This window comes from Phascolarctos cinereus, unplaced genomic scaffold (genome assembly GCF_003287225.1).
Source record: "Phascolarctos cinereus isolate Bilbo 61053 unplaced genomic scaffold, phaCin_HiC Scaffold_2;HRSCAF=192, whole genome shotgun sequence".
Lineage (NCBI taxonomy): Eukaryota > Metazoa > Chordata > Mammalia > Diprotodontia > Phascolarctidae > Phascolarctos > Phascolarctos cinereus.
In genome coordinates, this window is record NW_027555625.1 from 63435668 (window position 1) to 63457433 (window position 21766).

General features: G+C 44.9%; 1 protein-coding gene across 7 annotated transcripts in view; it reads left to right on the top strand.

Moving 5' to 3' along the window:
* Positions 1-7942: 7942 nt before the first annotated feature.
* CDH16 (cadherin 16) overlaps positions 7943-21766 on the top strand; it is a 46413-nt gene continuing 32589 nt past the window's right edge. For 2 of the 7 annotated variants that reach the window (XM_020989428.2, XM_020989434.2), the window contains exons 1-7: positions 8001-8127; positions 10276-10352; positions 16105-16165; positions 18116-18199; positions 18742-18897; positions 19358-19496; positions 21561-21719. In XM_020989428.2, the coding sequence (XP_020845087.1) occupies positions 10312-10352; positions 16105-16165; positions 18116-18199; positions 18742-18897; positions 19358-19496; positions 21561-21719 (640 nt within the window). In that variant the 5' untranslated portion in view covers positions 8001-8127; positions 10276-10311. Of the gene's footprint in view, positions 8128-10275; positions 10353-16104; positions 16166-18115; positions 18200-18741; positions 18898-19357; positions 19497-21560; positions 21720-21766 lie in introns of all 7 variants that reach the window. The other 5 variants (XM_020989431.2, XM_020989430.2, XM_020989429.2 and 2 more) reach the window with 5 other exon arrangements.

A 21766-nucleotide genomic window follows, 5' to 3' on the forward strand; every position in this document is an offset into this window, starting at 1 on the left:
AATGGGGTAAAATAATCTCTGCCTCCCTCACAGAGGTGAGAACAAGGTATTTCAATATTCTACGTTCTAAGACCCTTCTCTGATAGTCTGTGTTCTAAAGTTCTTTCTAGCTCAACCAGTCCATGTTCCAAGGTCTCTTCCAGTTCTGACTTTTAATATTCTAGGGTCTAAGAACTATAATCTTTAGCATTTTGGTGGGGTTGGTTCTTAGCTTGATTCTAACTTGTACAGGATCAGGTCAGAATATAAGCCTTTCTCTTCACTGGGGCAACTCTTATGGGTGGCCTATACGGAAAAGTTACTGCCCTATAGGAAAGCATTCAGCCATCAGGATATTTGCACTTCACAAGAACAGACATCTAGAGAAATGTCAGTCTGACCCAGCATTGGGAGGTTGTCAGGAGAGCCTGGGATCCCTTCTTGGACTCCCCCCAGAGCCAGAGCTAGAAGGGAACCGTTAGAGATTGCCCTAGAACAGCAATCTTCCTCTGGCCTTGGCCCTGACTTCTTTCTTGGACATAATTGAAATCTCCCAGTGTCCTGGGGTGGGTTCCTCCCTCTGGCTGCACCCCCAGCCCTCCCCTCTCCCCATGGCCTTCTTCTGTCCTTTCCATCTACCAGTCTAGGGGCTAGCTTCCCCTGGGCCACACCCTTAGCCAGCTCCCCATGCCCCAATCCCAATCTCTCCTATCCCTTACCCCAGGCACGGAAATTGTTAGATACATCTCTGGACTTGAACCCCATTCTATATGTTGGTGAGACCTTCCCTCTGGGTTATTGATCACAGCTCTCTCTCTTCAGTGGGACAGGATCAGACTCCTTTAAATGGGCTTTGTCATCCATCTAAACCTTCAACCCTTTCTTCCACTGAAGGTTTCCTACCCAACCCTTGGAATCTCAGACCTGAGAATGGGCTGAGGATGAGGGGAAGACTCACCTTTTCTCAGTTTCTGGGAAACTCTGGAGGCTTTGCCTGGGTTTGAGGAGAGCAGGAGGTGGAAGGTGGGGTGGCACCTTAAAGAGAGAAATGGGGGTGGAAGGAAAAATCTTTGCCAATGGCACACCAAAGTTTCCAGTTACTCCGACATGCTTTATATCCCTCCCCTCCTCCACACTCTCCCCCTTGCTGTGCCTTCAGGACCATACTCTCCCCACTTCTTCTCTTTCCCAGCTTGGCCTTACCCCTTCCCCCACAGTAATTCAGAGCCAGGCCTTCAAGGGGTCCACAGTGTGCTGGGAAGTGTGAGAAGAGGCTGGGACAATTTGTGCTAACCACTTTCTAATTAAATCCTGGTAAGGACAACTTGATCTGACTCCAGTTCTGTAGGGACCACCCAGGAAACAGCCTTGTGAGTGCGGTGGAAAGAATGCTGAATTGTGAGTCACAAGGCCTGGGTTCAAATCTCAGCTCTTCTGCTTACTCTTGTGGGCCTCAGTTTCCTCCTTGGTTTGATTTGACAATCTCTGTTCCTTCCATCTCTAAATCCTATAATTCTGTGAAAAGTTGTCAATGGCCATAAAGAGAAGGCCAGAGAAGAGAAAAGGCAGCTGTGGCTATTTCTTCGGGGTAAAAGCCTGGGGAAGGAATGAGCCTCCTGAGGGTTTTTTTTCTTTTTTTGCAGGAAGGGGCAGGAAGGCAGCCAGTCAACCTAGTGAAGTCCCCCCTTAGGCCAACTGCCCTTCAATATGGGGGGGGGGAGGGAGGATCAGGAAAGGCTTTCATGAAAAAGATGGTACTTGAGTTGCATCTTAATGGAATAGTGGGATTCTGTGAGGCTAAGGCATAAAGAGAGTGCATTTAGAGTTCTATGATGTAGGTATTATAGGAGTTATCCCCATTTTGCTGATGAAGAGACCAAGGCATAGAGACAGGATGAGACCTACTTATGATCACATAACTAATTAATAGGAGAGCCAAGATTCAAACTCAGAACCTCTTGACATCAAGGCCAGAACTCTTTTCATATTGCTTATCTTCATCCCTCCCTCTCTCCCTTCCAATATCCCTCCTTCCATGAGAATGAGGCTGATGACTTTGCACAGTTCTGCCTCACTTAAATCCAATTCACTTGCAAGTCAAAATATCACCCTCCTGATGTCATTGGTCCTTTTCAAGAACAAAGTACAAACAACAACCCTCTACCCATCCATCCATTCCCTTTCTTCCTCTCTCTCTCCCTCTACCCTTCCATCTCTCCCTCCCTCCATCCATCCTATCCCTCTCTCTATTCTTCCATCCATCTATCCCTCCTTCCATCCATCCATGCTATCCCTCTCTCCATCCTTCCATCCTTCTATCCATTCATCCATCTATCCATCCATTCCTATTCCCTGCCCTATCTTGTGAGAAGACAAAAAGAAAAGATATGGGCTTCTATCTCCAGGGAGCTTACAGTCTAGTTGGGAGGATAAGTGAATTATAGAATGAAAAGAGAGCAATAATCAATCAAGATAAGCTATAATCAGACGTGCTTCAGACCTGGTGAGTCTAGTAGTAACAATGATACATTTTTAGAGGGTTTTTAATTTTTCCAAACCCTTCTACATCTGTTGTGTCATTTGCTTCTCACAATCACTCTCTGAGGTATCTAGGGCTTGGATTAATCTCTCCCGTTTAATACATGAGAATATTGAGGCCCAGATTAGGGAAAGTGTCTGGGCCAGGGGATATGAATCTATAAGTGAGATAATTTCTGCCCTCAAGGAGCTAACATTGTAGTAGAGGATACAACACATAATGAGGAATGGTGATCAGGGAAGGGAACTTAAGTCTAGGTAATCCCAGGGATTGTAAAGGGAGCCTAGGGCACTAGATTGTCATGTCCCTTCCAGTAACCATAGTAATATTGATTTGATTATTAAACATGTGCTGTTCCCTGAGAAAGAGGTGAAAAGGGTCTGTGGGGAGGGAAGGTTGGGGTTTCCATATAAGCCAACAGGGCAGATTGCCAGATTCCAGAACTGGTTGGACCCTGGTGCTGGATGACTGGTTGGCTGGGAGCCAGGATTCTCTCCATTACACCATGTTGCCTTCATGTTCTAGGTGTAGTGAAGAAAGTGTTAGATCTTGAGTCAGAAAACAAGGACTCAAACTATAGTTCATTCACTTACTATCTATACAGCCTTGGACAAGTCTGTTTCTTTCTCTGGACCTCAATTTCCTCATCTGTAAAACGAGAGGATTAAACTAAATAATCTTGTTTCCTCCCAGATCTAAATCTATCATCCAGATAATCAAAAGCTGGCTTAGTTTATCCCTAGGAAGCCAAGTCATGGTGCTAAACATCTAGTCTAGCTTTCAGGTGGCTCTTGAAATATCTGAGTTTTACAAACAGCCTGGCATTGTGGGTAAAGTGCTGGACTTGAAGCCAAGAAGGTCTGGGTTCAAATCCTATCTTTTATCTTTTCTAGTTGTGTGGCCATGGGCCAGTCACTTGATCTCATTCAGCCTCAGTTTCCTGACCTATAAAATGGGAATAATACCTGTGTTGTCTGCTGCACCTCAGGAGGTTGTTTATAAGGATGAGATGAAATAAGCGTGGAAAGTGCTTTGCAAATTTTGAATTTTGAAAGGCACCTGGGAGGCTCAGTCGATAAAGCATGGGACCTACAGTTAAGAAGATCTGAGTTCAAGGGCAGCTAGGTGTCACAGTAGATAGAGCACTGGCCTTAGAGTCAGGAAGACCTGAGTTCAAATGTGGCCTCTCACACTTGACACTTACTAGCTGTGTGACCCTGGGCAAGTCACTTAACCCCATTGCCTAGCAAAAAAAAAAAAAAGAAATCATCCCCCCAGTTCTATCTGTATCCCCACTGAAAGAATTAATTGAATAGATGCAAAAATTACAAAAGAGGAAAGACAAGGCAAGATGGAAGATAATTTATGTTCTTTAGAAGATCTGAGTTCAGATGCTGCCTCAGATACCTCTTAGCTATGTGGCCTTGGGCAAGTCACTTGATTTTTTACTACCTTGGTTTCCTCATCTGTAAAATGGGGATAATAACAGCACCTACCTCCCAGAGTTGTTGTGAGGATCAAGAAAGATATTATTAGCAAAGCACTTGCAAACCTTAAAGTGCTGTATAAATGCTAGCTATTATTATTATTATTATTATTATTATTATATTATTATTATTATTATTATATGTCATCTATTGTCACTAACTTGTTTTGTGACCTTGAGCAAGTCATAGAGTATCTCTAAACCTCAGTTTCCCCCTCTGTAAAATGGGGGCATTGCACCTTGTTCTACCTATTTCACACACAGAGTTGTAAGAAGAATCTTGATGTGAGTTATTTCTTATCTGGAAAGAGGGTGACTTCAATCTGTAGTCTGTTCCAGCTTGAGTAGTTGATATCCTATGAAATAAACTTCTTATTTCATGATCCTAACTTCCTAAAAGGATAATCTCTCTTCCAGGAGACCATTTTTCTCTTGCTTTCCCCCATTTCAAGGTCAAAAGTCTGGGCCCAGCCCCGCTCTGCTCATCTCAATGCCACAAATCCCCCCACCTCAGACCCCGCTGCAGGTCCTGCAAACCCCAGTCCTCTGATGTGGCGGCCTCTCTGTCTGCCTCCCTCTCAGCATGGGGACTGGACCACTGCCTACTCCATCCTTCCCAGGAGGCCTCAGGCCAGGCGCCTGCAGGAGAGAACAGAGTCTCCTGAGCCACGTTCCAGGGAAGCTTTCTCAGTGTGGTCAGGTTCAAGGTCACGGACAAGGTCCCAGTCCTTTCAGCTTGGCTAGCTGTGTTCCTACTTTGCTCATAGCACAGGGTTTAGGTGGGGCCTTGCTATATTGTAGGTTGGCTCTGCACACATTCTCTGCCGTGTCAGAGGATCCCAGGATCACGTATTTAGAGCTAGAAGGTATCTTAGGTGTCAGCTACCTGATTTTACAGATAACCCCCAACCCTTACCCCCAGTACCTCAATTTGCCCAAGGTCACATGGGTAGTAAGGGGAGGAGCCAAAACACAACCTCAGGTTCTCTGAGTTGGAATCAGGGCTCTTTCCACAGTATCACCCTTAGATTCAGTCCCAGATTAGAATGGCGGAAGTGGAAGAGGGGGTAGCGCTTGGAATGGAATGTTGGAGTTGGAATGGAGTCTTAAAACACAGAGCTTCAGAGCCAGAAGGAAATTAGCATTTATGGAGTGCCAACTATATTCCAGGCACTGTGCTAAGCACTTTACAAATTTTATCTCAATTGACCCTCACAACAACCCTGGGAGGTAGGTGCTATTATCATTCCTTATTTCTACAGATGAGGAAATTGAGGCAGATGGAGATTAAGTGACTTAGCCAGAGTCACACAGCTAGTTAAATGGCTGAGGCTGGATTTTAACTCAAATATTCCTGACTCTAGGCCCAGCACTCTATCCACTGCACCTCTAGGGACCCTAAGACAGCATGTTAGAACACAGAATGTCCAAACTAGTAAAAATCTTAGAGACCTTCTGGTCCCCTCCCCCTTTTATAGACAAGAAAATTGAGACCCACAAGAGAGGGGAAGTGCAATGTGTGTCCAAGGTCACTATTGAATTAGTGACATCAATGTCTTAAGCACACTAACCCTTCCAGTGAGATCAGGGTGTCCAGCTTTCTTTAAAATGTTCCTGTAACAAGAAGCCTTTCCCATGCACAAAGATATTTCTAACCACCTCAGACCCCCTCAGTGTTTTCTTTCAAGAGATGGAGGCAGGGGGTGGGAAGGGGTTATGTCTCTGGCACCTTCAGCAGCTCTCAGAGGGAGCTATGCTCTGGCTCTCTCCACCCTTTCAGCTACCCAGCTCCATCCAGCCCTGGTCAGACGTTATCTCTTCATTCCAGCTGAACTCGTAATTGTGTACAAGGGGAGGGAGATGAAGGGGTGGGGTACGGTGGATGCTCAGAGAACCAAGAAAAGAGGTGGATGCCAGAGCCAAGACTGAGCTGTGGAAGGCCCTTGGGGAATTCTCCCCAGAAAAAGGGACAGCTAAAAGCAGAGCCCCAAAACCTCTGGACTCAGGGACCAGTGCCAAAAGGGCTCCTGCTAAAGCTATACCTATCCAACCTGGGCCTGGGGAGCTGTGGAGAACAACTCACATTTCCTCTAGTTTTTTAAAGCATTTTCCTCACCACAATGCTATAAAGTACCTGGCACAGGTATTATTATTCCCAATTTTTAGATGAGAAAAATTACATCATGGCAAAGTGAAGTAATTTATCCAGAAACCCACAGCAGTGTGAGAGCTGGGATTTGAACTTAGGTTTCTCCTGATTCCATGTCTAGAAGGGGCTAGGTAGTGCTATAGGTAAGTCATAGAAACCTAAGTTCAAACTCCAATTCAAATACCTCCTAGCTATGTCACCCTGGGCAAGTCATTTAACCTCTATTTACCTCAGTTTTCCCAATTGTAAAATGGGGATAATGATAGCCCCTACCTCCTAGGGTTGCTAGATGGATGCAGTGAGACAATATTTGTAAAGTGCTTAGCACAGTACATAATAGGCACTTAATAAATGCTTGTTCTCCTCCTACCAGGGTACTGTGACTACACAGACTCCATTTTCTATGGAATCACCTATTCTATCCTTATCTACCAAGGGGCAGCTACAGCTGGTCTGATGATTCCAAGGATGCACCCGGCAGCTCTAAGGACAGCAATAGAGTTGGGACAGTCAGAGAAGGAAGCATCATGGGATGGTAGATATGCAGCCGGAAGGGACCTCGGAGACCATCTAATAACCCAAGCCCTTCATTTTACAGATGAGGAAACTGAGGCCCAGAAAGGTAGCTGCCTGGGAGTCAGCCAGGTGGCCTAGCCGATAGAGCATAGGACCTGGAGTCAGGTAAAGCCTGCCTGGGGGGAGACTTTCACTCTCAGCTTAGCTTTCTCACCCCTGGAGCTGGACAGGAAATGTCATGGCATTGGCCATCCCTGTGGAAATACCATCTCCTGGGTTGTCAGCTTGGTGGAGACTGCACTTGAAAGAGCTAGTTCAAATCCTACTGTGGGATCCTGGGCAGGTAACTTCACCTTTCTCAGACTCAGCTTTTTCACCCACAAAATAATAAGAGTACCTATCTCCTGAGGTTGTTGTGAGGGTCATGTATACAGAACACTTTACAAAACCTTAAGGCCCTATATAAATGTTAACTACTATTATTAAGTGATCTGCACAGCAGAGGTGAAAACTGAGCCTAAATCTGAACCTGTGTTCTTTTTACTGTACTACACTTCCTGGACATACTTGGCAACATCCAGTGGGGAGTAGTTTGGAGGGTTATGCTGAGACAGACCACAGAATATTAGATCTGGAAGGTTCTCCATCCTTGGAATATAGAACATTAGAACACAGAACATCTATGATAGAAGAAAGCTTAGAACTCATCTACCAGGTTGCTTGTATGCTGGACCCCTTTGATGGAAGTCTGGGGAAGCCTATGGACCCCTTCTCCGAACTGCAGTTTTTAAACACATAAAATTAAATACAGAAGATTACAAAGGAAAATATAAGAAAGGAAATTTCACAGACCTCAGGTTAAGAATTCCTGATATGGTCCAATGCCATTATTTTATAGATGTGGAAACTGAGTCCCAGAGAAGAGAAGGGACTTGCTGGAAATCACAATGCAAATATGAAGACTTGAACCCAGGTCTTCTGACTTTGCTCATGTCCTTTCTGCTGTGCCTCAATGTCCCCAGTTAGACCATTCTACCAGCACTATGGCACCCAGCTTGGGCTCTGGACTACCTTGGGACTGAGCCCTACCCTGCCTGTTGATGTTCTATGCTCCCACCCCGACCACAGCAGTGCCACCCATCCGGAAAAACTCCACGCCAAAGCCCAGCTCCCCATCACACGGTTGGTAATCTCAGTCAGTGGCTCTCCTGAGTTAGTCATTGGGACTTTTCTTAATTAGAAAGTCAATCAGTAACTAATGAGCAGTTAGGGGCAAGCTCCGGTGAGTCAGACTTCTGTCCTTCAGCCCCAGGAGGAGGTGAATGGAGTTTTCCTAGACTGAGGCACCCTCCAGCCTGGACACCACCCCCAAGTAAGCCTCCTGTCCCTGTAGCTGTCCCAGAGCCTCCCTGGAGAAGGACCAGCCTGGGAATTTCTCTAGAGTGAAAGCAATAGTAGGTAAGGGTGTCTGTGACCAGAGATGCGGATGGAATCTGAGACAGAGGCGAGAGCCAGGAGGAGCCAAAGCTAGGGAGCAAACCAGGGGGCATAAGCCGAGGAGGGGCAGAGATTAGGAAGAGAGGTAGAGAATGGAGTGGAGGCAAAGTCCATCAGAGGGGGCTTGGAGAAAGTGTTGGGGAGGCACTGAGGCTTGGAGAGGGATATAGAAGTCAAGGATGGGGGGGCATTGAAGAGCAGAAGCAAAGGTGAGAAGATGAAGTTTGGGGAGAGGGGCAGAGGACTCAGAGAGGGATGGAGTCCCAGAAGAAGGGCTAAGACCGAGGGCTAGACGTAACTCCAACCTCAAACTTTGGTCATAAATTCTCATTAGATTGAACTGAATGAAGGCTGAGGCTTTTGACTTAGATTGGAACCCTTGTGGCTATTGGGTAATCCCAGGTTGACACTGAAGGGGGTATAGACCCCACTGAACTTATTACCCCTTCTAGTATCCTGATAGTGACAGAGGAGGGGAGAGTAGATTATAAGGAGGACAATAGACTAGAAGACAAGGTCAGTCAATTCTTGACCTCTCTTTGAAGGAGACATACATAGTAGGTTAGGGAAGGCTGAGGGGCCAGTGAAAAGTTGCTCTGGGCCAGAGATGAGTTTGGGGCTGGAACTAGATACTAGGGCTAAACATCAGGTTCTGGAACTCACTTTTTGTTTGCAATTCTAGAGGTTTATTCACAAAATTTAAAGTTTTAAGGGAACTTAGAAATCAAATAGTTCCAACTCCCTCATTTGACAGATGAGGAAATTTTTAAGGTCCAGGAAACACTTCCTTGTTTTGCCCAAGGTCACACAGATAGTTAAGTGTCAGAGTCAGGATTTGAACTCAGGTCTTTTGATTTCGAACCTCGTTCTCTTTCTGCTACCCCCCAATGCTGCTTCTCTTTCCCTGCGGTATGTGTGAAGAAGACTTCTTTGGTTCTTCGGTTCTCACTCCTTAGAGTGAGGCAAGTATCAGTGACACTGTGTATAAATTATACATATAGTCTGGGTCACAGCCACCAAAGTCGCCCACTAACTGGCTAGGCTAACAAGCTGCTTTATTCCTGCCTGGCACTTAGCACAGTGTCTCTAACGAGCACTTAATAAATGCTCAGGGATTTGACTTGACTTTGGAACATGTTTTGTATTTCAGCAGCAGCCACTAAAAACATTTACTGAGCAACTATTGATTGCAAAGCCTTCTGGGAAAGACAAAAATAGATAAGACAGCCCCTGCCTTCACGGAGCTTCCAACTCTGGTTAGAGGGGCACGATGCTTGTAGTGTAGGAGATAAGTGCTGAATGAGGGGTACGGTGAAGTGCTAGAGGAGGAGGCGGATATCCTAGTGGGGGAAGGAGGGGTTAAAGGAAGAGTCCATGGGACCCAACAGTACCTTTCATGTGGTTGTCCCTTGGATTCTGTTATATGCTAGCTCTGTGACCTTGGGCAAGGTCCTAGGATCACATATCAGAGCTGGAAGGGCTCTTGTAAGGCATCAGGTCCAATCCCCTCATTTTACAGATGTGGAAAATAAGGCTGAGAAACTCTCCCAGAATCGCACAATTAGTAAGTATCTGAAGCCAGGATTTGAACTTGGGGTTTCCTAACTACAAGCCCAGAACTCTATCCACTATGCCACCTGGTCTTCGGTTTCCTTTTCTGTAAAATGAAGGGATTGTACTAGAGGATTTCTAAGGCCTCTTTCAGCTTGGAATCCTATAATACTGTGAATCAAACTGAAGGAAATCAAAGTGAGGCGGGGGAGGATAAGGTATGAACACAGCATGGTAGGATGGAAAGAACAATGAATTTAGAGTCAGAAAAAGAAATTTGACCTCAGCTCTGTTATCTACTTACCTTGGGCAGGTCATTTTCACCCCCTGGGTCTCAATTTACTCCTCTGTGAAAGGAGAGGTCAGACTAGACGAGTCTCTTAAGTCCATTCCAATTCTAAATCTACCATCCTATACAAAGCTTTAACTAGGGTGAGTTAATCAGAGCTTTGCACCAGGGTGCCAAAAATTAGAGGGTGCTTACAGTATAATCTGGAGCATTCTTTCCCCAAGTAGCGCCACTTCTTTCCCTGATCCTACTACCTTCCATCTCCTCAGCAGCTGTGACTATTCTGGTAGTACAGGAACCTCCTGATGTTCTTGGGGAGATTCCTCCCCCTGAAAACTACACCTAGGTAAGTTCTTCTCTGCCCTTCCCAACCCTCCTCAAACCCTGACCGTTTCCTTGCTCCCCTAAGCAAGGAACTAAGTTCAAAAATCCATAGTTATTCCTCTGATCCTATGACTGGCCTGATTGAAGCAAAGCGTATATGAGATGAGGCTGGAATAGTAGGCTGGAACCAGTGTGGACACCAAGCCAAACAGTTTAGCTTTTATTCAGATAGGCTATGGGGCATCACTGAAGATGCTTGAATAGAGGAGTGAAATTATCAAGGTTATTCATCAGAAAGATAAATACAGAAATGGGTACAGGTAGCATTAGGAGGCTCCTATATAAGTCCATCAGGGAGGTGATGGATTGTGCAGTGGCGATGTAGAGAAGGGGGCACACGGTTGAGATATTGCTGGGATGGAAGCGTCAGAACTTGGCAGCTAATTAGATGTAGGAAGTGAGGGAGAAGGAGGAGTCAGGGTTGGGTCTGAATCTTAGCTCTACTTTGGGCAAGTCAGTTTCCTGCTCTGGGTCTCAGTTTCCTCTTCAGTAATTTGAAGGTGTTGAACTAGATCGGGGGTCCTTAATCTGAGATCCACAGACTGCTTTCCCTTGGATGGGGTCCATGGACAGATTTACAGTCTGTAAATTTGAATAGGAAAAAAATACTTCTTATTTTCACTAACCTCTAACTGAAATGTAGAATTTTCTTCAACTACTTAAAAACTTTATCCAGGAAAGAGATCCACAGACTGCCAAGGAGGTCCAGGGTACAACAAAGATTTTAAGAAGCCCTGCCATAGAGGATCTCTAAGGGGCCTTCCAGCTCTAAATCCCGTGATTCTATGATTTTCACATTTGGAGATAATTACAGACCACTGAGCTCTGGGACCTTGAACAGACCCAAGAGAATATCCAGTGGGAGCTTTGGTAGATCAGCTGGATCTATTTATGGGCCATTGTTGATTCTCACATTATTCAATGGGAAGTCATTTGGTGCTGAGGGTTTCCCGAGGGTTGCAAGCAAACATGGTCCTATTTACCACTGCTTCCCTTCACCCCTTACACAGTGACACTATCCTGAGAACTCTCTAGACTAGGTGCCTGGCTTTAATGGGTTAATTTCTAAATGCATTGAACTTAGTGACATTTGGTCAGTGGGAACAACAAAAAGGAGGGCTCTTCTGAGAGATTTAAACTCCCTGAGCCTCAGTTTTCTCATTGCTAAGAAAAAAATTTTTTTTTAGAAAAATGATATCTAAGGCATGGTCTCCATTTTTTTTTAAGTCGTGCACTCCTATCAATAAAAGATGTTTGTGCGTGCACCACTGAGAAGTATATATTTTCTTATTTATATCCATACTAATAATTATGTGCAATATAAAACACAAGAAAAGAAAATGTTGAAAGGATGACAGAAAGATGTCCTATCTTGAAAAGAATATCTTATTGGTTAATGATGCAAAAACATTTTGCTTTCACCAAAATGTCATTTGTAGTGATTTGCAGATATTTTAGTGAGAGAATTGCCACTAAATGTTTCATTGTTCTTTTCAAATTTTGGCTTAACATTAGGATAGCAACAATTCCAAAGCTTTATTTTCTAAGTTCAGTCCATTTCAAGACTTGGTTTTCATGCTTTTTGCAGTCAAAAACAACGCCTCACAAAGAAGGGCCTCGTTGGCTGCTCTCACTAAATGATGAGAATCATTTTTGGATGCCATCCACCAATTCTACAAAGGTTTTTTGCTGACATTTGACTCATAAATTTCTATCTTCCCTAATGTTAATCAGTTGTTCTTCCAAATTAATCAGAAGGTGTTGTATTTTTATATTTTTAACAAATAAGCTTAAAACCCACTGAAACTCCATTTGGAATGGTTTTAACATGGGGGAAAATTCTGTTTCCAAGTTTCTAAGGTGGGCAGACGCCAGAGTTTTTTATGTGACATATTGACACTAAGACCTAGAGAACAGACAGTAGCCAAGAGCAGAGGGTGACAGACAGTGTGTCAGAGGGTGCAGAGAGGGCAACAAGGATGGAGACTGAGCAATAGCCATTGTATGGCAATGAAGAGATCATTGGTAACTTTGGAGAGCAAACTCTCATTTGAGTGAAGAGACAGGAATAACACAGAGGTTGAGAACCTGGGATTCAGAAAGGATAGTGGTGTTCTTGACAGAAATAGGGAAGTTCAGAAGAAGAGTGAGCTTGGGGAGGAAAGATAATGGAATGGAGATGTCAGTTCAGATTACAACCCATCCTTGTTGGCTCATCCTATTCAGCGCACTCTGTCCCACCAAAAATGAAAGTCAGAAGTGGGGCATCTTACCAGACACTGTCCTGTACTGCAGAACCCAACCTTTCAGGGCACAGGCTGCAACCGTGATGCAGGTTGGGGGCCACAATGTGGGTATTCCTTGGGGTAAGTGGAGACTTTGCTGCAGTTACTGGGTTGAGGTTAGGTTATAATCACCCAGAGGGGGCCAAAGGCTAACAGAAGGAGAGGAGTAGGGACCCAGCTGAAGGAATGTTTCAAAGTTAATGGATGAAGGAAGTGGTTAAGTTGCATTGGAGAAAAGCCCTGAGATTGGCTGTCACTAAGATGAGATGTGACTCTCATCTTTCCACATTCTGACTGATTACCCCTTGGGATGATGCCATGGCCAACTGAGGTGGGGTAGGCATAGCCCTCCTTTTCAAGACCACTGCTCTAAGATACCTTCTAACTCTCAAATCCTCTGCCCTTTTAGGACTAGTCTTGTTGCCCTGAGAATGGGCCACACTTCTGGAGTACTATCCATTCTGGCCATTACATTTCAGGGAGGACATTGACAGGCTCTAACAGGTGTGGAGTATAGTGGCTGAGATGTCGAGGGGACACTGAACCAAGCCTCGTATAGATCAGTTGAGGCAACCAGAGACATCCAACCTATAGAGGAGAAGTAGGGGAAGGAGACAAGAGTGCTGAGTTCAAGTACAGTACTAAAAGGGCTGCCATGTAAATTAGGGACTGGATTTTTTTTTCTGCTTGGCCCCAGAACTGGGAACAATGGATCCAAGTGGCCTAGAGGCAGGTTTGATTTAGGCTGGCTATGGGGACCTACTTCAACTAGCTGCCAAGCAGTGGAAAGGACTGCCACAGGAGGTGGCTGATTCCCCTTCTCTGGGGGTCCTCCCGAAGAGGTTGGCTGACCCCTTGTCAGGACTATTGCAAAGAGGACTGCTGGTCAGCTAAGGTTGAACTGGGTGACCTCTTGGGTCCCTTCTCCCTCTGAGATTCTGCCATTTTGTGACCTTTGGTTTCATAAATCTAGAGTTGAAGGGACGTCAGAGGCCAAGCTAGTGCAACCCTTCCTTTTGCAGATGGGGAAACTGAGGCTGAGGGAGTTTCAGTAGCTTCCAAAGATCATTTCAGTGGGAAACTTCTGGTGGGATTTAAACCTGGGTTAGTCAGTCAACAAACATTTGCCAACCACTTACTATGTGCTAGGTGCTATGCTAAGCTCTGTAGATACAAAGTTGAAAAAAGGAAGGGAAGAAGCATATATTAAGCACCTATTATATGTAATGCACTGTGTTAAGTGCATTACAAATATCTCATTTGATCCTACAACACTGGGAGATCGGTGCTATTATTATATCCATTTCACAGTTCAGGAAACGGAGATTAAGTGACTCCCTCAGGGTCACACAGCACAGAAATGTCTGAGGTGGTATTTGAACTTGGATTTTCCTTTCTCCAGATCCAGCACCCATCCACTGTGGCTCCTAACTGCCCTCTTCTCAAAGAGTATCCATTCCAATGGGATTCACAGAATTCAAATAATTAAAAGATAGATATAGACTATACGGAAGGCAATCTGAAAGGAGAAGCCAGTGGCAACTGGGGGGACCAGGAAAGGCCTCTAGAGGCTGATGGGCTTACAGATGAATCTTGAAGGAAGCCAAGAAAGCTAAGAGGTTGCGGTGAAGGGGTACAGCATTCCAGGCATGGGAACAGCCAGTGAATGGGCTGGGAGATGGGTGATGGATCGTCCTAATTGTCTAACAGTAGATGGAGTGGAGCGTGTGGATGGGAGTGAAGGTGTAAGAGCTCTGGAAAGGTAGGAGGGTGGAAGGGGCCAGGGAATACAGAGCTTTCAATGTCCCGGGGCCTTTAGACTGAACCTGAGAGAACAGGAACCATGGGAATTCATTGAGCAAGGGTGCAGGGCTGTTGTTTTTGGTTTTGGTTGGTGGGTTGTTTTGGGGGTTTTTTTTGGTTTTGTTTTGTTTTTTTAGGCAACTGGGGTTAAGTGACTTGCTCAGGATCACACAGCTACTAAGTGTCAAGTGTCTGGTATGAGGTCAGATTTGAACTCATGTCCTCCTGACTTCAGGGCTGGTGCTCTATCCACTGTGCTACCTAGCTGTCCCTCTTGGGCCAGATTTTTAAAAATCCTCCTGGCAGCTGAGCACAGGATGGAGTGGAGTGGGGAGAGACCACAGGCTGGGGCTCAGTTAGAAGGCTTCGGCAGTGATTCAAGGGGGAGGTGATGGCAGTGGCTTTGGGAACAGAGAGGGAGATGTTGTGAAGGAGCCCTGGCCAGGGAGTTAAGGATGACACTCCCCTCTTCTCACTCTATAATTCAGCAGCACCTCCAGCCTTCATGCCGGTCCTGGCGTTCAACCCTCCTGACTCTATGCCTCTTCTGTGCTGGGAATGCTCCACTTTCTCACCTCCGCTTTCTGGCATCTTGCAAGTCTCAACTCAAATCTCACCTTCCCCTTTCTCTGTCTCTCTCTGTCTCTGTGTCTTTCTGTGTCTCTTTCTGTCTCTGACTCCCTCTCCTCTCTCCTCCCTTCTCTTCCCTTCTTTATCTCCCTCTTCCTCCCCCCTCCTCTCTCTGTTTTTTACTACCCTCTTCTCTCTCTTCCCCCCGACATATATACACATACACACACTGCTAAGTGCCTTCCTCTAAGATTATTATCTAAACTACTCTATGTGTATCTATATACATATCTATGTATATCCATATACATATGTATACATATATACACATGTATACATAATATATGTGTATATGTATACAATATGTATATATGTATATACAGTTGTTTTTAAGTCACGTCCAATTCTTTGGGACCCCATTTGGGATCTTCTTGGCAGAGACGCTGAAGTAGTTTGCCATCTCCTTCTCCAGTTCATTTTACAGAGGAGGAAACTGGCAGACAAGGTAAAGTGACTTGCCCAGGGTCGTATAGATAGTGTCTAAGGCCAGATTTGAACTCAGGAAGATGAGTCTTCCTGACTGCAGGCCTGGCATTCTCTCCACTGTACCACCTAGCTGTCCCAATATTCATATACATATATGTATTCAGAGAGAGGCGGGGGGGGGGGAGAAGGTATGTTGTCTCCCCTATTAGACTGTGAGAACTCAGGGATGCAGTTGCTGCCTTTCTTTGTATCCCCAGTGCTTAGAAAGTGCCTAATAAGTGCTTACTGACTGATGACACTGAGGTTGTGAGCCTGGGTAGCTGGGAACATGGTGGTGCCCTCCTGTAATTGGAAGGTTCAGTCTTCAGATTCTAGAGTCTGTCTTTGCATTGTACTGTGCTTCTCTTGACTGGATTATGGAGGGATAAGTCCTGGCGGGGGGGGGGCAGAGATGAGAGAGAGGGAGGGGAAAGGGACCAGGGGCTGAGATTATTTGTGAGCTTGGGTCTGAGAGGGAGGTTAAGCTGACCAGGAGGCTGCTCATCTTAGACCCAGTCTCCATTCCTTCAGTGCAAGACCTCCAGTGATGGCTGCCATCTGGCTCGGCATCTTCTGCTCTTTCATCTGCCAGGTGAGTGATGGACATGGCTTCTCTTTGAAGCCCAGCCCAGAGGGGTGGATGTCACCTGTCCTCACTATGGGGTCATGAATGACCAAACCAGCCATGGCTGCCCCAAAGCCCTGACCTCAGGGAGAGGGGGGAACTCTTCAGGTTTTATTTTTCTTATTCATATGAGCTGGACATTACACTGAAGGCCAAGTTTGGCCAAACTGAGGACAAGGGTAAATCCGAAGGAGTCACAGAGACCTGCTTATGGGAGAAAACAAGCCTATTTAGATGGGGAATACAAGACATAAACATATGGGGAAAATGAAGAACATTTATAAAGCAGGTGCAAAGGGGTCAAGAGGCCTGCTGCTCATTTCAGGTCTTCCCCTGACTCACTATGTGACCAAGGACAAGTCATGTCCTCTCTTTGGGCCTTGGTTGCCTCCTCCGTAATCTCTAAGGTGACATGCAACATTGCGCAAGAGCTGGACCTGGAGTCAGGAAACCTAGATTCAAGTCTTGCCTCTGAAACATGTTAATTGTATGACCATGGGCAAAGTGCTTAACCTCTCCATGCTCCAAGCAGCTCTCTAAGATTATAAGTTACAAGCAGCTGCATTAGTGGAGGGAATTTCCATATAAGGGAGTTCCCCGTATTGATGAAATAACGGATCCTGTGGCCCAGTGTCTGTGGTTCCCTCCAGTTTTAACCCCTACAATTCAAACTTAGAATTCACAAGAGCATGAAGCCAGGAGCAACATGGGAAAGCCGGTGTCTTTCTTGCTCTCTCTCCCACTACCTCCCCATCTCAGAGAGCAAACCCTAGTATACTATGGACCCAGCCCCGGGCTACCTTGGAGCTGTCCTCAGCACTTTGGCCATTTGAGATAAGACTAACAGCCACAAGGGCCCAGAGGTCCACTGCTCCCCTAGGCAAGCAGATTGAGAGCCTTGAGGGCTGGGGATGTTGGGATATTATAAAGTCATGACGACCTAGAGATAGACTAACAGAGTCTGTCCTTCCTATAGTACCTTAAGATTCACAAATTAAACAAATATTTATAAAAGGTCTATTTCCTGTAAGCCAAAAGGCAATGTAGCATCATGGATAGAAAGCCAACCTCTGTCAGCAGACCTGGTTTCAAGTTCTGACGCTGACAAGCCAGTCAGTCAATAAACATTTATTAAGCACCTGCTGCATGCCAGGCACTGTGCTGAGCACTGTGGATACAAAAGAAAGGTAAGAGACAGTCCCTACCCTGGAGAAGCTCATTGTCTAGTGGGGGAGACAACACGCACACTATGTACAAACCAGCTTATACACAGGATAAATAGGAATAATGAGCAGAAGGCATTAGTCATCCTAGTGATCCTGGGCAAGTCACTTCGCCCTGTTTGCCTCCATTTCCTCACCTGTCAAATGAGTTGGAGAAGGAAATGGCAAACCAGTATCTTTACCAAGAAAACCCCTAAAGGAGTCACCAAAAGTCAGACATTACAGAAACAACTGAACAACAATAAAAACCCTATTCTAAGGGAGAGGCAGAGTGGAGAAACAGATATTGTGAAGACAAAATCAATTGACAAGACTTGAAAGCCATCCTGTATGATAAGATAGTGCAAAGATAATTGTTCCCACTTTACAGATGAGGAAACTCTGAAAGAAATGAAATGACCTGCTCCTGGTCACACAGTTAGTAAATATCCAAACTAAACCAGGGTCTTTGGACTTCAAACGCACTCTGGCACACCCGCTACCCTCCAGTGTACTCTGCTAATCGCATTCCCTTATTTAGATTAGAAAGGGAAGAAACTGAGCCTTGAGGACTGTCCAGCTCAAGGCCACACAGGGTCAGCTCTTCTGACCCTAATCTGTCGCTCTCTTCCACTGTACCCCAAAGACATCCTCTTTCTTTTTTAATGGTCTTTTGGAAGCAATAACTTGGTGTTCAGGACATCTTTCCCCACAGGTTGTACCTGAAGCTGTCACCAGTGAGCTCCATGTGGAAGTTCCAGAAAATTATGCAGGAAACTTTCCTTTGTACCTGAAGAAGGTAATGATGACTTATTGCCATAGACCTTGAACTAGAGGAAAGGTGGTGAGGGGGAGAGGGAGAGTGATACTCAGTCTTGTTTTGTATAACAACTTAATGTGTTTGTGGTCAGGGATGGAAGTGGGGGTTGGGGTAGATTTGTATTTTAATAGGGGATGAGTCAAATGAAGAGAGGTGGGATTTCAAGCATCGCTGAGCTGAGACATTTGGAGGAAGGGAAATTTTCTCAGCAGCACTGAAATCATAAGCCAGTAAGCTGCCCCACTCCCCAGTACGTATATACATATGCCCTGGACTGTGGACCATTATACCCTGCAATCTCCTTCCTCACTGAACCAAAGATACTCCCTTCTAAGTAGAGCATTGCTCACATGGCATACCCACCCAATCCCACCAAGACCTCTCTTTCAGGTCCCAGTTCCCTCATCATCTTCACAAGCCAGGGCACTCAGCAACCTTCACTCCCAATTACATTTCCCCCTCTCCCTTCTCTTTCCTCTCCTTCTGACCTTTTTCTGTTCCTCTGGTCCTCCACACCTCAGCTGAAGCTTCCCCCTGTGCATTCAGAAGGCCCTACTGTGGTCCACGTGGCTGGCGATGAAGCAACAGAAGGTCTTTTTGGGGTGGAATCTGACTCTGGCTTCCTGTTTGTGACCAGGCCCCTGGATCGTGAAGAGCAGGCCCAGTACACCCTTCAGGTACCAACGCCTGGCCAGTTCCCGGGGCCCTCAGGGAACTGGGAACATCTGTGTGCAGTATCAGACAAGATCATCAGGCTTACAGTTAGAACTGGTTTAGAATCCCAGCTCTGACACATGCTATGTGACCCCAAACAAGTCACTTGTTAACTTTTCTGAGCCTTAGTTTCCTCATCTCTAAAATAAGAGTGTTAACATGTGTACTGTGTTGGGAGAAAAGTGCTTTGTGAATCTTAAAGTGCTTAGAATAATTCCTGTCTCGGATAAACCCTTTAAAGAATGTTCATTGTTGATTTGTTGATTATGGATATAAATTGTTATTACTGGGGGAGAGACAGCTTCTTGTCTGCTGGGAAGGTAGAAACCTCCACCCCAGGTATCCACCTTCTTGATAAAGAAAACATGGCACCTCCTTTGGAGAACTAACTCATTTTCCCTCGTTTCCATGGTGACCTTCCAGGTGACAATCACTGCTGAAAACGGGAGCCTCCTTTGGGGCCCACAGCCCTTGACAGTACATGTGAAGGATGTGAATGACCACGTGCCTGAATTCACCAAAGCAGAATACACAGGGACCTTGAGCCAGGGTACCCATGCTGGTGAGCAGCTGTAGGGTTTGGGGGTCAGAGGGTAGGAAGAACGGGCAACATTTATGTTCCAATGGCAGCCCATTCCATTGCTGAACACCTCTTCCCTTCTGGAGATCTGTTACTTTGTCTAAACTCAGAGGGAGGAGTATGTGGGGATTGGAGTAAATGCACAGGAAGCCTTGGGGGACATACGGTTCATGTCCTCTCTGAGCCTCTATTTTCTCATCAATAAAGCATGGATAATGATTTTTGTACTATCTACCTCAAAGGAGTGTTGTGAGGTAAGCTCTCTGTAAATTATAAAGAAATAAAGGGGTTATTATTAGTCATATTGCTCTTCCGCTGAAGTCCTGCCCTGACGTCTCACGGTATAGAGGTAACACTGTGTTCTCTGTCTTTAAAAAATTCCATCTTTTGTTTTTACATAACCATTTTTTAAAAATAGCCTTGCCTGGGGATGGTTTCCAAAAAACCTGGGGAGACTTATACGAACAGATACAAAGTGGAGTAAATAGGACTAGGAGAACATTGTATATAGTAATAACAATATTGTGATGACAGTCAACTGTGAAAGATGTAGCCACTCTGATCAATACAATGATGCACAACAGTGATGAAAAATGTTATCTACCTCCAGAGAAAGAACTGATGGATTCTAGTACACATTGAAGCATATTTACTTTTATTTTTCTTGCTTTTTTTTTTGTAATGTGGCTAATGTAGAAATGTTTTGTATGACTTCATATGTATAATGGATATCATATTTCTTGCCTTCTCAGTAGGTGGGGGAAGTGTTAAAGGAAGGAGAGAATTTGGAACTGAAAATAAAAATAAAAAATTAATATAAAATATATCTCTTCCTCTCCCCTATAGAGAACCATCCTTTATAACAAAGAATAAAAAAGAAAAAGGGAGAAAAGTCATTCAACAAAATCAACCAATGTGTTCATGAAGCCTGACAGTATATGTTGTATTCCATTCCCATAGTCTCCCACTTCTTCAGAGAAGAGAAGAAAATGCATTCTCATAGTCCTTCTTCCAAGCCAATCATGATCATTTAAATTAACATGGCATACCTTTTAATTGCTGTCATTCTTTCTATTTACATCATTGGAGCCACTGTGTATATTTTCTTCCTGGTTCTGCTTACTTTACTTTGTATCCATTCACAAAAGTCTTCTTGTGCCTCCCCACATAGTAAGCTTCTACTATAAATATGGCCCTGACAGTGGCTAGTGACCAATGACCAGTCTTACTTTGCAAAGTTTTGGTTATCAGAAAGCCTCAGGAACTCATGAAGACCATCTACCAAAGTGTAAAGGACTTAAAATCTGTACCAGTGCAATAATCATTCCAATTGATGAGATCACAACACAAACTTTGAAATATTGATGATTATCAGAGTTGGGTCATTAGGCTGGAAATATGTATGTGTTGCAGGTGAGTAAATAGAGTAGGATGGTGTGAGTGGTCCTCATGGATAATCAGGACCATTATGATGATAGCTAGTATTTATACAGTGCTTTAAGGTTTACAAAGAACTTTACAAATTTTGTTTCATTTGACCCTTAGAACAATCCCATGAGGTAGGTGCCATCACCGCCCCCATTTACAGATGATGAAACAGACACTGAGACAAATTAAATGTCTTGACTTGGGTCACATATCTAGTAAGTGTCTGAGGCTGGATTTGAACTCAGTTCTTCCTGACTCCAGGTCTACACCACTACCTCTGGTTTATGATATAATGGAAAGAACATTAGATTTGCAGTCAGTAGCCCTGGGTTTCAATTCTGACTCTTCTACTTACTAGCTGTGTGACCTTAATCAAGTCACCTTCCATATTTGCATCTCAGTTTCTTCTATAAAATGAAGGAGTTCAACTAGTTGGTTTCAAATGCCCTTTTTTAGCTCTAAATACATAATCCATAATGCCTGGGAAAAAGAGGATATGGAGAAATTTGAGATGAATGTTAAGAGAAAAGAAATCAGGAAGGCAACTGAAATGTTATGGTCCTTCTGAGAGCAGTCATTCCACCATCATCCTATTCTCTCTTCCTTCCCTCTGGCCAGGCATACCCTTTCTTTACCTCAGTGCCACAGATGGGGATGAGCCAGGCACAGCCAACTCAGATCTGCGTTACCACATCCTAAGTCAGACTCCAGCCCAGCCTTCCCTAGAAATATTCCAACTAGAGGCCACGACAGGGGGCCTTGCCCTCACTGAGAAGGGTAAGTACATCCCATGTCCCCTAACTACTCCTGGGGTCCAAGTGATC